General features: G+C 43.1%; 2 protein-coding genes across 3 annotated transcripts in view; one reads left to right on the top strand and one right to left on the bottom strand.

Moving 5' to 3' along the window:
- Window positions 1–586: 586 nt before the first annotated feature.
- On the bottom strand, window positions 587–2,184 carry clrn3 (clarin 3; the record flags this gene model as incomplete). The annotated part of the gene is made up of 3 exons (XM_083688182.1): window positions 587–861; window positions 1,545–1,730; window positions 1,953–2,184. 3 exons carry the CDS (start codon window positions 2,182–2,184, stop codon window positions 587–589), a joined length of 693 nt encoding a protein of 230 aa, XP_083544308.1.
- Window positions 2,185–3,303: 1,119 nt separating this feature from the next.
- The window catches only part of ptprea (protein tyrosine phosphatase receptor type Ea), a 50,481-nt gene continuing 37,439 nt past the window's right edge, over window positions 3,304–16,345 (top strand). For both annotated transcript variants that reach the window (XM_083687030.1, XM_083687029.1), the window contains exon 1: window positions 3,304–3,416. The gene's annotated coding sequence lies outside the window, so the exon portion shown is untranslated. The remainder of the gene's footprint in view (window positions 3,417–16,345) is intronic.

Here is a 16,345-nt window from a genome sequence, read left to right as displayed (position 1 = left end):
TATGCTGGTACATAAAAAAGCTGCTACTCAGAACCAAAAAGGGTTATTCTGCTCCTTTGTGTTGTGCCATGTAGAACGGTTCTGTTATGGGGACAAGCTGAAGAACCCTTTTTGGTTATAGGTAACACCTTTTTTCTAAGAGTGTTTATTCCACAATAAAAAATATATTATAATAGTGATGTTACAGGTAGTAATCAACCTTGAAAAATGTGTATTAGTTCAAGCTGGCAGTTTTATTCTAAGTCCCTCAGATATACAAGCTTGTTTAAAGCCCGGTCCTTTGATAACAATTCATAAATAAATAAACATGGAGTAAGGAGAAATTATAGATTATTATTAAGTGTTCATTTTATAAGCTGTTGATTTATTTGTGACTGTACAACATATTGCAAGCTAGGCTGTATCTCCAATACTGTACTGGATCATGCAAGCCAATTTCAGGACATTCACTCCTGCTATTACTCTATATCTGTGTTATATCTGAAGAAAGTTGTCACAGCCAAATTAAAAGCAGTCTTTGTCTGTCTGTCAGGATGATGCGTTTGAATTCATTATCAATGACACTGAATCTGTATAGCCAGACACACTAATACATCATAATCTCCTTAGGTGCGTCTTCAGTGGGCCTCTGCTGCTCTTTCTTCTGTGTGTACGCTGCATGCTCGTACAGGTAGACCATGAGGATGGCTAGGAGACTCAGCACCATGTATGGGATCAGAAGGTAGTAGCCCACACTCATCTTAGATGTCTTGTCCTTCAGGTCCACAAGGTTGGACGTGCTCTGCTGCACCAAGTCTTCAGCCATGCTCGTCACCGTGATGTTTACCACGTATAAGATGAGGACTACAAGGGACATGCATGCTGCAGGAGAAAGGGTCATGTTAGTAAGTAACAGTCATAAACAAAGAGCTAAAACATGTTCTCTAGGCCTACCCTTCTGTCTATTGGGTGTTATTGAAATGTGAATGTTTTCACTACCATTGATTATACACAATAAAACATGTTCTATTAAAACAAACATTGGAGGATATGAGACATAAATGACTGAGTGAATGAATAAGTGAGTGACTATATCAAAATACATATAAAGTTTCTTCACAGGGTGAAATTAACAATACACAATAAAGTCAAAGGACTTATTTCAATTATGTTCTCCGTATCTCCACACACTGATTAAAAAGGTTTAAAGGTAGACTCTGGAATATGAGCATCCACTCATATTCACTGCCCTCTGACATAAGATAGCAAAACGCATGTGCCGATCGCTTTCAACTCCTGCTCGTTTTGCTATGACGTCATATCCCAGAGTCTACTTTTAACATGGAATCTAAAAGGGTTCCTAGGCTGTCACTCTGGGAGAGCCCATTGAAGAACCCTTTTAAGTTCCATGTAGAACCCTTTCCACCGAGGGTTCTACTCTACATGGCACCCAAAAGGGTTATCCCAGAAGGGTTATCCCAGAGGAACAGCCAGAGAACCCTTTGGAAACCCTGTTTTTGACTAAGAATGCATTGTGGTCCTTTTATGTCAGGCTGGTTACTTACCACTGACTGAGCTGCAGGTGTACAGTCCTATAGGTCCCATGTAGGTCTCATAGGGGTTACTGACACTGTTGTAGAGGGTGATGAGGATGCTGCCAGCAGAGCAGAGCAGACAGAGAGCCAACAGGCCGATGGCGAGACCATGGAGGGCCAGAGGAGCTCCACCTAGCTGCCCCAAATCAACCAACACTGCAGGGAAACATGAGGAACAGTCAGGTAAATGTGAATACAGTCAATCAATACTACTTGGTGGAGATTGTCGAATTAAATATACTGTGATTTGGATCTTCAGTTTGACACACACATGTCAGTGTAGTTATAGTATTGAGAGAAGTGTGAGTTGTAACACAACTTAGAGAGATTGTCGAACTAATCTTATAGAGACAGTAGCGCATAAGAAGGACAACTTACTGTCAAATGGCTCATCGCCGCCAAAAGTTGGACAAGAATCTCTAACAGAACGCCCATTAAAAAGTCCAAATGTTAAACTGGCAGTGCCATTGAAGTGGACGTCGTCCTTACGAGAGCAAATCATGGTGGAAACTGCCCATTCCGTCGACATCCCATATCCCAACAACGCAACAGAAATTGCAGTAAGAATCACACTGGCCACAAAATGTAGAGTCTTCTTGAGGGAAGGCATTATTGTCGCAGTATTCCAACCACCCCGACTGAATCAAAAACTGTTTCTGTAAAATCTTCAAATCAACTCCTATGCCAGAGTATGACCATGTACCATCCAAGTGTCTCAGAGGCAGGAGTTTCTCTACTGGGTGGAAAGATAGGGGCTTGGACTGCTGGTCATAAAACCTCTTGTTTATGAATGTCACCTTTGGTCAGAGAGAGGTGGTTGTCATAGTATTGCTACCATATTCCCAAACACCATAAATGGGATAGGCCTAGGCAACCAGACTGATACTAAAGTTGTAAATTAATGTGATCAGCATATGATGTATTCATTTCCAGTTGAAGTAAGACACACCTGCCATATTTCACTGGTGCAACAGTCCCTCAGCAGATGAAGGTGCATGGGAGAGGCCCACCTCAGGCCCCACCAGATAGTCATGTTGCTAATCTTTTGGACATCAGTGGTAATAATAATCTCATGATATTATGGCATTAGGACACCATAAGACAGATACATAGGAAACAGTCTTATTCTCCAAATCTTTCCATTTCCTCTCTTCCTAATGAACACTGATGTTGAAGGAAGTTTTCAGCATGGATCCAAAGTCCCTCTCTTGAACCAGCGCAGTCTCATTGATGTCATAAAACACCACTGAAATTAATCATTTACATTTTCTACTTAAGGTAGTTTCAGAATGATCAGGTCTAACATGTGCGTCATGGACTCTAATCATACTTGAACAAGAGACACAGATGCTGTACTAATAGTAAGGTGAATGTTGCAAAACAAAAAACATAATACATATACATAATACTATAATACAGTTCTGCGAATTGTCATAAAAAATATTTGATAATAACGTAGGCCTACATCAATTAATAATGATCATTACTATTGTTTTATTGTTGTATCATTATCATGTTAGCATTATTATCATCTGCATTGTTTTGTTCCAAGCACTAAGAGGCACTGCCTGTGCGGCTCGATGTCACTGCCCGTAGGTGTCATTATTGTGCACATGCTGCAATAGACGCCAGGCGGCTCTCTTCAGCAGCAAGGGAGGAGGTGCGAGCCCCGAGAGCGGGAGGCTATTCGCGACGCTGACAGTACAGTTATGTTCGGATAAACACACTTCGTTGCTTTCCGATGACGGGCAGGTCAGACTGAACCGCTGATGACCATCCCTAGGTGTTAGGAGGAGATCCTCTGTTGGCGCGAACACAGGATTGAATGTCAGACTACAACGGGTAAGGGATAGTTATTTGCATGATCTTAAACTGATTGCGTGTGTGGTTTTTTTTCTCTAACAACATATGATTTAGCGATAGAAAACGCCAATAGTTTGGCAGTCTGCAATATAGCTGCTATATTTAAATGTATGAAACGCCGGGATGTTTCGCTTTATGCACAGGCATGGATCGCTGCTCAAACGCCAGCAATTTCAATGTGGTAAAAATGCAAAGGTGTGCATTTTGAGTGTGATGTATTCCATTACAACCAACGTAATAGGGTACCTTTGCGATGTCACATTGCTTGCATTACATTGAAGCGAAAGGTGTGTGAAGTGAAGCATGTCACTTCTTCTGTCAACGCCGATGTGGGTTAGGAGAGCAAGCTTTTACAGCGGCTAGTAATATTTCATACCAGCAGCCCTCGAATTCATGCGGAATCGTTTATCTAATTTTTGAATTCCTTGACTACTTGTAAAGCTCCCCCTGACTGTTGCTCAATATTGCCTACTGTAGGCTGCTTGCATTCAGGAGGAGGGAGCGCCAGTTCAGTTCAGACATGCAGTTACAATCGACGGTTAGAAGCAACGTGGATCTGCTTTAATGGTTACATTTTTACATTTTGTTGCAGTATGCAAATACTCAAGTGGACTTCTTCTATAGATTGAATAATACTCAAGTGGACTTATTCAATAGATTGAATAATACCCGTTAACCTGAACAACTGTTTATGCACAGAAGGCATGTTATCTGCTAATCGACATTCCTCAATTTTGTTTTGGCTGTTGGTTGGCAATTTCAAGTTGCCTGGTGTGTGATATTGTTTCATAGAATATATGCTTCCCAAGAGGTATGGCTCTGTCATGCTCTGAGCAACCTCCCTCCTCATTCCTTGTAGTCATCCAAGCCAGGATTGCATTGCATACATTGTAGAGTAGATTGTTATTTTCCATTGTATTGAAATTGTGAGCAAGGATGATGAGGAATACACCTGTGTAGGTTTACCAGATGGCATCATACATATATTAGTCCAGGTTTAATCCTGTTTCTGCAACTCAAAATATACAGATGCTCTATTAGCAGATCATTTGATTTGAGTTGACTCCATAAGTCCCCATACAGTGGGTAAGGCCACTGCTGTACTGTTGATACCATAATATCAGTGGTCCGTTGATGTCTCACACTAATGCACACAGTAAAGGATCACCCATTTGTAGGGGACTCAGACTTTGCCACAGGGAAGGTTGTTGAGGACAGAACTCTACTACTGTGCTTAGCATCCATTGTCAATGTTCAGTGCCATATATACATTCACTCATACTTCCAAAGGATACAGATGTTACTATGGAATTGAATAGATAGATAATAAGCAGCTTTCCTCTTTATGATATTTACACAATGATGATGGCAAAATTAGAAATACACCATGATCACAATATGATATATGAAATATATTCCATGATTTGGAGCTTTGGTTGTCGCCAGTATGCAGATCTGTAGTAGGTACAGTATCTAACTTACATACAGTAAATCATCAGTGATATTGTGAATTGTTGATGAGTGAGCTATGCTTAAGGCTCACCTGGGGGTGTTCTTCCTTGGCATAAACGTCAAACTACCAGCATTACCCCCCCCCCACACACACACACACACACACCCCACCCCCACTGTGTCTCAGAGAAAAAGATTTCCACAGATTCATTTTGTGCAGTGGAGGCAGGACCCCATGCTGTGCTGCGATGTATTGTAGGTTGCAGCCACATTTAACATTCTATTTGAGGGTTCACTTCTTCTTGCATAGGAGGAGAACAAGCTAATTGCTGTAAAGGCGTGACAAGTAGGGGGTGAAGAAACATTTGACCTCGAATTTGTCAGTTAACTGCCAGGAGAGACTATTCTGGAATCTCAAAAAGGAATGTTCAGGAATAAGTAGAAAAAAAGGCATAGAAAATCTTGCCTGATTGAAAACCATGAAACCAGTCATTTGTATCCAACCTGTTATTTTTCTGCTCGCTTTGGTGGATGATTGTGCCGGCACATGATGCTGTGTTGCAATTGTAGGCTTGTTTGTGCTTGTGGCTTATATCACAGCGCGCAACATTACAGTGTGTTGTTTGGATTGTGTCTCTATTCTCTTTAGATGATAAAACATGTAGCTAATGAGAATTCTTACACAATAAAAAGATGAAAACAATGCAAATCAGAGAAAAAATCAAGAAAACAGCATATTGCTGAAAGTTAGACAAATATATGATCTACAGGATAGCAAAGTTATGAAAGCCCAGGACACTGTGTGGACATATAGTAACTGTGTTGCTTCCTGCTTGGAGGCCCCTGTCAGGAAACCCCCTATTTTTCCAGAGCTGGGACCTCTGTGACAGAGGGTGTGTCGCCTCTGAAGAAACAGGGCCCTGGGCTAGCTGGGACCCATTAAACACATGGCTGCCGTAGGGACAGTCCACAGCTGTGCAAACTGTGTTACCTGCTGCCCTCTCACACACAACACACCCAATGAGCAAGCTGCAGTATGGTCTGAATTACAGCACACTCTGTCCTCATATAATACCCCTACAGCTGGGGTGAGTCAAACACCCAGTAATAACATATTTTTACATTCGATCTTAATAATGCCATTTAATTGTGTGCTTCATGAGTGGGTGGATCGGGTGTCTGTTTACAGTCAACTGCATTAAATACCCCCGCAAATACCCCCGCAAGGTCATTGATATATGATTTGCTCGTAGAAACAGCTGTGCCGGGATGGGGAATGTCCCCGTTCAGTTGCAACGGAACTTATCAACCATCTGTTAAAAGTAGCGGCAGTATCTCTCTGTTTATCCTTTCTGAGGTCACAGCAGAGGAAGCACATGGCAAGCACATGAGACGGACAGACGGGAAAGAGTGGTAGGAGATGAGAGGAGAGGTAGAAAGGAGACCCATCTAGAATAACGTCAGCCTCATTCTGCCGACCCAAGAGAGGTGAGGCGTGCCATAGCCAAGCTAGCTGGAGGAAAGACTTCTGGTTTGAATAAGAGAATAAGCGCCGGCCGGGTAGGAGTGAATGATGTCACTGCGAACAGCTGCCCAGACGTATTATGGTGTATTTCCCCCTCAAGGCAACACATAGTTTCTCTATTGTATCTGTGTCACTCATTGCATGCGCACATTATAAGAAGCTCTTCAAAGGAAACGTTCTGGGAAATTGTCCTTATTCCCCCTAGACTTACCTTTATGAGTCTCCAAGGACAGAAAATGTTTTACTGCAATTCTTGACAATTTTATACTGCGATGAAAATGTCAACTTGTTGTATATGAAAACATGGTTACGTGATTAAAGTGCTGTTTTCCATAAGGTACTTATCATATGCTCACATATATGATTCTCTGGCCATGTCATGATGTTCATGGATGTGATTTAGCATGTCAACTTTGGATAGAGCCATGTTTTCAGGCCAGAGAGTATGTCAGCCCAATTTGGTGACCCGCTCTGGGACTAGAAGCAGGGTGGGGCCCAACGGAGATTAACGTTGTGATTACGTTGTGCTTGGCCTGATTCAGTTGAAGTGATAGTAAACACTTGAAGCTCTGGCTCTGACCCGCTTCTATCAACACGTTTACCTGAGCAAAAGGACGGAAAAAAAGTATACATATTTGTCTCTCTTGGAAAAGAATAGGAAACCTTCAAGATCAATTAATTCGTCATTGACCCTCTCTGAGAGCATGGACATTTAGAGTAGGGAGAAAAGTCATAGCAGTTATTCAGCTGCTTTCTCAACAAGGGAACACACACTGACGTATTTTGTATTCTACTTTGTTCAAAGGAAAATATATAACTAGTCAGAGATGTCTGGAAAACTGACAAAGAAATATGTTTACAAAGCTAAGTCTGCTACATTACAAATCCTTATCCTCAGGCGATATTTTTAACTCCCTCTGAATGTATGAATATGATTTTCTTGTATTAGAGGAGTTCCGTTTTCCTGCATAATTTGTTAGCGTCAGATGGAGCTTCTCTTAATCACGCAGGGGTTTTCTGAGGGAGAGGTTTTATGGTCTTGGTGAATGGCTGTGAGACCTACATTTTTAACATGGTTGTGCCAAAACATCACACACATTCCAGGATCTTAGGATATTTATGCAAATGTGTAGTAACTGTCTCACTATCAATGGATGATGCAAACAGTATGAAACTTAAGTGGTGTCTGTATCTTCAAACAACTCACTGTTGCTTTCTTGATTCCTTCTTAGGTTACCACTTCTTTTGAACTTCTTTGAAGTTCTAGGAGCATGCAAGGTTCTTTGAACGTTATCACATCGTTTGAGATGTTTCTTGGTAAGGGCACAGAATTATCTAGCTTTCACACTTCTGGGGTCTGACAGTAGCTTGCCGGTGATTTCCACAGGAGCGGTACGGCTGATCACATGGTGATATACTGGGTTGTAAGGATGATTATCTTCCTCCTCTTCCCCAAGACCATAAAACATGGATCTCTCCAAGAGTCATATCAAGGTTGCTGTCTGTCTTATGACTTATTTTATGAACTGGTCGTACCCTCATACTTCTAGTGTCAAATATATTTTATTAAACCTCATATATCAAAACACTCAGTCCAGTGACTTTCCAAGTTCACTGTTAATAGGACCATCAGGATTTGCGATTGGCTTGTGTAGTGTTTATGTAATACTAATAATCACATCCTTCTTACAGCCTTTCTATATGGTGCCACATATGCTTAAATTTAATTGTACATAATAACACATCCTTTACAGCCCCGGGGAGGCTGGTGGAGGTAGAAATCCGAGTATCAGCTTGTTGTAATGCATGGAATGGAATTAAGAGTAGTATCACACATGAAATCACCCATGATTTTTACCTCCACCAGCCTCCACTTATAGAGCCTATTGACTCATCCAGATAGCACAGGATCCGTATTCCTAGAGAAAGGGGAGAGGAAGCCTGGATCCTCAAGGTAGACCAGAGAATAGATAATGGCCTGGTTGTAGTAACACTAAAACATCTGTTGACAGACATTGAGGAACACAGCTCATCATGAATAATGTATGTCTTAGCAAAGCACCTAATTTACTATTTATCCATCCTCTCACAGGCATTACGTAGAGAGCTGTATGATAGTTTCAGCTTGTTCAATGATGTCAGTTCAATGCATTGTACTGTATCTGCATCACCATAATGTGGTTCGAATACACTTGAATGAGCTAAACAAACAGTGTCCTTCGCTGTAGCACTGAAATGTAGAACGGAATTTAAATGTTCTTTTATTATTTTCAGCACCGGTTGGAGATGCTGTGATTTGATTGCTGTTTAAAAAATAATAAATATGCAGATTTTACCTAAAAAAAGAAGAGTCCTATTGTTTTAAAGGCTATATCTGACATATATCTGAAAATATAATTTACGTTCCGTTTTTTCCACTGCCTTCTCATGAATTTGAAGTGATGGAATTACCCCTACAAAGAGCCCCGTTTTGAAATTGGTTGAGATTTGTTCTCTGAGATGTATTCAAACTGCAGATCAAAGGCACATCAGCATCTGTGTGTCAAGAGTTGATTCATTGAACACGGTGTAGCTTGTTGTGCAGCTGAAAGGCCTTTGCGCGAGCCAGGTCAGATCTTAGGATAGAGGTGCCTTTTAACGTTGTGGTCTTTGGCTCCTTTGTAGCCTTTAGCCTTGTGAATGTGATGGCTGTCTGTGTCTAAATGAATGCAGTCGGATGCTGCAGTAGAGCAGGCTGCAGCTTGGAGCCAGCGGACATGCCCTGCATCCTGATGGCCTCAACGGCAGCACGTGCTAATGCATGCAGGGTAATCAGGCCTGTAACTTATGGGTACCCAAGGTTGAATGTGATCCTCCTCAGCCATTGCACCTTGCCTTATACACAATTGAATGAATCACAGGCTGAAGAAACCTTCGAGGACACGTGATTTAATTGAATTTCAGTTACGATGCTCAAGACTATTATTTTCACTCACCTTTGTGTAATGGTGGAATTAACCTAAACTCAGAGATACGAGTAGACATTATACTGTAGTGTGACTCTGTCCTTGAGTGTCATCGAAGAAATGTCCAACAGAAAGCAATTATGGCTGTGTATTCATATATCAGAAAACTGTTGAGCTTATTTGACCATTTCATTTTGATATGTTTATCTCACTGCGTTTTGGTAATGATTGTAACAAAATATAGTCAGATAGTAATTCCCAGCTTTGTTAGGATTGTGCTAATCGTCACAGCAGTTGGTCATGTGTTTGTGAAGCACAGTGTGAATGGAAACAGAATGTTATTGACAGTAGCACAGCTTGAGCTACCCCCCAACCCCTCTGTGCACTTAGACACTCTTGTCTTTTTCCACACCATTCACTTTGAGTGATGGAACTTTGTTTGTCATCAATGTGAGCAGATGCAATACTGCTCTCTGGTTAGCCTGGACGCTACTTAATCTTGGCTAATGGGTAACATGTTTCATCATATGAGCTTGTTTTTATACACGTGAATGGTGAGGGCTTTGTGCACCCTACAAGGCCTACTTATTGTAAGAGCTCTGTATGTGGACTGCAATGTCAATCTTACTTTTAAAGTAATCTGGTTAATACATTCAACTCAACGCGGTTATTTCTTCACTGTGTGTAAAAATAGCATCAAACTGACAAAGTTTGGTCAGGAAATGGAGATAATACTTCTCTGAGCACAACTGAGCACATCACCTACAAACCATGAATGTAGGTGGTGTAACTAGTAGGTGTATAGGTGTAACTAGTAGGTGTATAGGTGTATAGGTGTAACTAGTAGGTGTATAGGTGTAACTAGTAGGTGTATAGGTGTATAGGTGTAACTAGTAGTAACTCATGCCAATTATCCTCAAATATACCCATATGTAAAAAAAGACAATGAATTAAATGGAATGAAAAAAAAAGCCCTTGGTAATGTTTGAAAGCAATATGCTACACACAATACACAGAACACTTCACTAGCTAGTAGCCACCCACCCCTCCTCATGGGCCTCTCCACTTCATGGTGTAACCATGAGACAGTGTATGATCGGCTAATGAAGGCCCTGGAGCACAAACAATGATCTGAGCTTGAAGCCTCGACTCTCTGTCCTAGCCTGGAGGAGTAGGAGGAGGGTGGCAAGCCAGAAAGAAGAAAAAAAAAAGGTTCATAATAATCATAATAATGATCTGTGTCTGGGCTGAATCAGGCCCAGTGTTTTCCCCCTGTGGGCTGAGGGGGTGGGCTGCTCCTTCTGCGAGACCTCTGTTTTACCCTAGTGAACTACCGCTTGTTGGAGCGGTCTTTACTGCTTTCTTTCCCAGAGCATCTGGAGCCCGATAGGAAGACAAATATACATCAGGGAAGATATTTTTAACACTGGGAAACTGCTTCCTCCTGCTGTTTCCACCATCTTTTAAAATCACATTGACTAATTTGTCACCATACCAAAGATTATACAGCAGCTTTTTCGAAAATGAAAACACATGAAAGTATCATTGAAGAGGATGTTTGCAAACATTTGTAAATATACGCTTTCCTGTGACATTATAATTACATACAATGCTCATGTTTTTGTGGTGCAGTGTACATGCCTCTCCACAACAACACACACTGATTTAAGACCATGGAGTGACTCACATAGTGAAGATACAATGTGGGGTGGTTTATGAGATGGGTATGGGGGGTAAGAGGGAGTGACTAGTGTGGATATATGATACTGCTGGGACAGTATATTGTAATTATATGACCATGGCAGTTTATTTTAAAGAGCCTTACATCCTCGGGTTACAAATGTCTGTTTGTCTGATACCCATCTTCCTTTGCTGGGTGAAGCCAACCTCTGCAGGGCGGCTTACATATTTCGGGGATCTTATCGGCCTCAGAGAGCAGTGGGGTGTGACACATGGCTCGCATGTGTGACAGACTCAGACCTACGATGGAACTCAGGCACGGAGGGGGGTTGGGGGTTGGGGGTTGGGGGTTGGGGGGGGATTCAGCGGGGGCAGGAAAGGAGCTGCCATCATCAAATCTCTCCTCCCCAGAGAGTGAACACGCCTTGCCCTGCCTGCCTGCCTTCCGTCAGTTTGGTCTGTGTCGTTGGGTGTGTGTGTGTGTTGGGGGGGGGGGGGGGGGGAGCTACTGTATGTTGTGTTTGCCTGGGACCAGACTGATCATTTCATTGATAATTGAATTTCTTTCCACATTGCTGTGTGATTATTAAGCCAAACTAAATTCAGTTTGGCGGTCTCAGCGGGCCAGGGTCATGTTGTGTGCCCCACTCCAATTCATAAGCAGACAACAAAATCCCTGCCTGCCCTGGGACACAGAGACACAGAGACACAGTGCCCTGTGCCAGTTCCTCTTTCATTGAAGTCTGTCCCACTTGGCCACAGACTAAATAACAGGAAGTAAAACCCAAAGGCATCATGCCACCACCAATCCATTCCTGTACTACTACTGCTACTACTACTACTACTATGACTACTACTGTACGGTGTTATCACATCCAGCAGCTGTGTCCCAGCAGGGGGTTAGTTAGCCGCTTAGTTAGCCTGGGGAAGCCTGCCTTCAGCCTCATGGAGAAAACCTCATTAGTGCACACTAGTTGGGAGTCCATTTCCATCCTGTTCAGCCATTGTGTCGCCACACTGTTTCTTGTTTGCTGTCGCGCTAGTGAGCAGTTGGTCCTACGGTGCTGTGGCGTTCGCTCTGAAAACAGCGAGCTCTCCCGCGGCTCGTCGTAATTGTTTTCCGTTCGACTGTTAGTTGAAGCCTGACACGGGAAAGCTACTGTACTGTGCTACGATGTCTGTCTGTCTGTCTGTCTGTCTGTCTGTCTGTCTGTCTGTCTGTCATTTTTTCCATGAGCTGAAACAACAGGGGAGAGGTGAAAAACAGGGTTGTTTTTATAGTTCCCCGCCCTCTAAGTTCTCCACTATCATGTCTGTAGAGTATGATGTGAAATGTTACCATGCTCCAGGCCACACATATCGTACAGCATTCCTCTGACTGTATTGGGTTATTATTGTTGAAATACAGAAGAACGGGGGGGGGGGGTTGGGGATAGGGTGTGTGGAGGCAGGGAACGGAAGATTGGGGAAGAGGAGGGGGGGCGAGGAGGACAGAGGGTGAGGAGTTAGGAGGAAGGGGGGGTGGGGGCGGGGGGTTGTTCTTTATTTCAATTGAAAGTCAAGCTCCACGGCACGGCACCACCACACTGGAGATGAAACGCAGACAGAGAGGAACCGCGGGTGCCGGTGCCAAAACCCAGCCTTCCCACGTGACGAAGAAGGAATTCTCCAAGCCGTCTTTCATTTGCATGTGTCCAATTAGGCGGTGCTCAAATCCCGCTGTGGTGGCGCTGGGTGCTGGTTCCTGGGATCTCTCCTCTCCTCCGCAACCTCGTGGTGGTTGCCAAGGATGACATGGGCGTGTACTCTGTGCTTCATTTTGTCTTATGAATTTGTTTTTGTGGGTAACTGCTGCTGTGTGCACCGTGAATGGACTACTCATCGGCTGTCGCATAATACTGTCTGTTTGAGTTATTTTCTGTTATGATTTCTTAGGAAATCAAGTCTCTCCGCCCCCCCCCCCCCCCCCCCCCCCCGCCCCCATGCTAACTAATGAGTTGATCAACTTAATCACTATGTACTGCAGTGCTCTCAGCTAAAGTCTCATTATATATTTACCCCATGGCTGCTGGTGGAGGTAGAAATCGTGGCGGGCGGGGCTCATTGTAATGCACGGAACGGAATGAGGAGGATTTCTACCTTCACCAGCCTCAACCTGCCGTCGACAGACACTAATCTTGATTAACACCAAGCTCGACATGCATATGTATAGTATTTTAAACAGGAGTTTTGCACATGTTAAATTACACCTCACACTTGTGCTGGCTCTGATGGACTTATTGATGTGGCTGTTGTGGGAGGGCTCATTGGGATGCAGTGTAAATAACTGGCTCGGCTGGGGCCTGACTAGCTTGTAATCTCATAGTGACCTTATCTAGCCCCACACATTGAAAGTCATTAGAGAATGTCTTCTTTTGATGACTGCATGCAAAGCGACTCACAGATCCAAATTGATCTGTCACCGAAACCTGCTGAATTGAACATTTTTCTCGGCGATCAGCAAACATGTGTACGTGTGTGTGTGTGTATATGTGTGGGTGTGTGCGTGTGTGTGCGTGTGTGCGTGTATGCGTGTGTGCGTGTGTGTGTGTGTGTGTGTGTGTGTGGTAGGCTAGTCTGTGCTTTCGCATTTAACCAAACCAGCCTGTTTCTTCCACTCTATCAATCTTGATTTTAATGGAATTCAAATAGGATGTGTCAGAGAGGACGCTTTGTCCTTCAGCAAATGTTGTGTTCTAATGTTGATATCGGCCAATCCATTTCCAATCACTCATGAATGTACGAATTATGTCTGAGGAATACACATACAAATCCAGTAATGCAGAATGTATGTACTTATTTATTTATATGAATCATATAATGTCTGATGATTGCATGTGTAATTCCAGTCAGAATGCATGTTCAGTACCTCAGTTAGGCTAATGGTTTGATTCTCAATGAAAGCGTAGAAATAGAACATACAGTTTATGCTGTAGCTGCCAGAAAGAGTAGAAAGAGAATATCAGGCTTATGTTGTATCTTCCTGACTCCTATATCCCTGGATATCATTCCCTCTGATATAGGATTAATGATAGCCCCAGTGTAACCTTATGACACAGAGAATAGATTTCTAAACCAGGCGTTCTAATCATTATTCTGGTATAGTAGCTGAGTTGATCAGGGGAGCAGACTCAGCCCGTGACCTTTTGACGCTCTTTGGATTTGAAATGATTTTCTGTCATCGCTCAACAATACAGTAGATCATAGGGGCCTGGGGGGGGGGGGGGGGGAGACACCCGCTACTCTTCTGCTCTTCGATAGCCCTACTCCCCTCTGTTTGTCTCTGTAGGTTTACGTTCAGGAGTCTTCATCCAACTGAAGGATGACTAGTCTGAAATGGGTGTTCCTCTCTGACCATATTAATCGATATAATTGATTGAGCAGGGCAGACCACCAATTCATAATCCACGACCCTATAGGGTGTCGAGCATTCGATTGGGGCTGAGCTGCTTATTGGCTGGGAAATGGTATTCGATAGGGAGCACCCGTAGCCTTGTTCTGTGTAATGGCGTGGTTTATGCTTTGGCCCTTTCACTCAACCGACGGCTAATTATGATTTGCAGGCTCAGCCCTGGCAAGCCCTGGTCACCCGGTTTTTTTTGTTGTTGTTAAATGCCTCTATTCTTTTGAGCGAAATGGATTCCCTTTAATGGGGCTCAAATTGAATTACTCTGAGGTGTCGTTGTGTGAAATCACTTTTATTGGAGGGTGGGTTTTATGAGGAGGATATTATAGAGCCTGTATTTACTTGTTTGTCTCAGAGTCAAAGCATCTGCTAGATTGAGGCATAAACCTACTCAGGCGTTGATGATGTTGCAAACTGTGTATTAATTGCTCATGACTTGCGATGTGATGATTTCTGAGGGGGTTTGAGAGGTCCATAAGCGTGTGCTGCTGTGGGTGTGATGTTGTGGAAAGCTGGAGTGAATTGTCACTGCCCTGTTTCTGAGTCATGTCAGCTGATTGGCTACTCTGATGTCATTTGTTTTTGTACGACGAGGACGGGTCACGCTGGCTACTCTGCAGTGTCTCTCACTGTCTTTCTCTCTCTCTCTCTCTCTCTCTCTCTTTCTCTCTCTCGCTCTCTCTCTCCCTTTCTTTCTCTCTCTTTCTGTTACTCCCTTCCTATCTCTCCCTCATGCACTTTCTCTCCCTGTCTCTGTCTCTCTTTCTCTCTCTCTCTCCCCCCTCCCCTCTCAAGAAAGAAGAATCATGACTATAGCTCTTAGTTTCTTTAAAACAAAAAACTAATTAGATGGAGAGATAACACCATGAACAATTCTCCAACCAAATTCAACTGCAAGGCTGCCATCCTATTCCATTCATCTGATAACAGACTCATTATGAGCTTAATCGTTAATTCATGAAACCAAATGTTTCTCATAATGATCTGTTGACTTTGTTTGGGAACCGTTACTAGAAGGGAGAGGAAACGGGAATGACTGCATGTGTGGGTGGTATTGGAGTAAGAACAGTGCCACCGACACCGCGAGCTCTGTATCGAATGAAGTTAAATACATTTTGAAGTACAACAATTTGCTAAATATTCACGCGTAAAAAAGGGGCCAAAAGGGTTGCTTAGTTCATTTGCAGATTTCTCCAGACTGTTAGAACGTGTATTGCTTTGCTAGTGGGTATTAGATACACAAACACGCTGCAGCCTTGTACGTTGAGGGATGAGATTAGATGATTGGTGCAGCCACTGCTGACAGCAGAAGAAGATACTTGGAGGGAGAAGAGGAGGAAGCCTGCTAGATAACATGCCCTGGGGTCATCCAGGCCCCACTGAGCTGGCTCCACTGATGACCGGAGGCCACCACGCCATTGTGTGTGTGTGTGTGTGTGTGTGTGTGTGTGTGTGTGTGTGTGTGTGTGTGTGTGTGTGTGTGTGTGTGTGTGTGTGTGTGTGTGTGTGTGTTCTATATTCTCATCCCAGTCTTAAGCTCCATCTTTAATGCTGAGAGCTGAGAGCTATCTTTCATCTCACTTATTCAACAGCCCAGCATTGCTTCAACAGCCTATCCAGCCTTTCCTGCTCCAGTATATCAGTGTAATGTACTGTAGCCTACACTATATGGGGCGGGCTATATCTTTTTATGAGTAGTTTTCACTGCTGACATCTTGATCTGTCACTGGAGATCAAAATCACATAACACACAGGGCATTGACCGTAGAATTTAATATATGGGGTTTGACCTCGACTAACTGATTGTAAACACAGGATATTCCATACACAGTGGTATATTTGTATGTGTGTGCACTTTTAC

This window comes from Argentina silus (genome assembly GCF_951799395.1).
Source record: "Argentina silus genome assembly, chromosome: 16".
NCBI lineage: Eukaryota > Metazoa > Chordata > Actinopteri > Argentiniformes > Argentinidae > Argentina > Argentina silus.
This window is presented reverse-complemented; position numbering and strand designations above follow the sequence as displayed.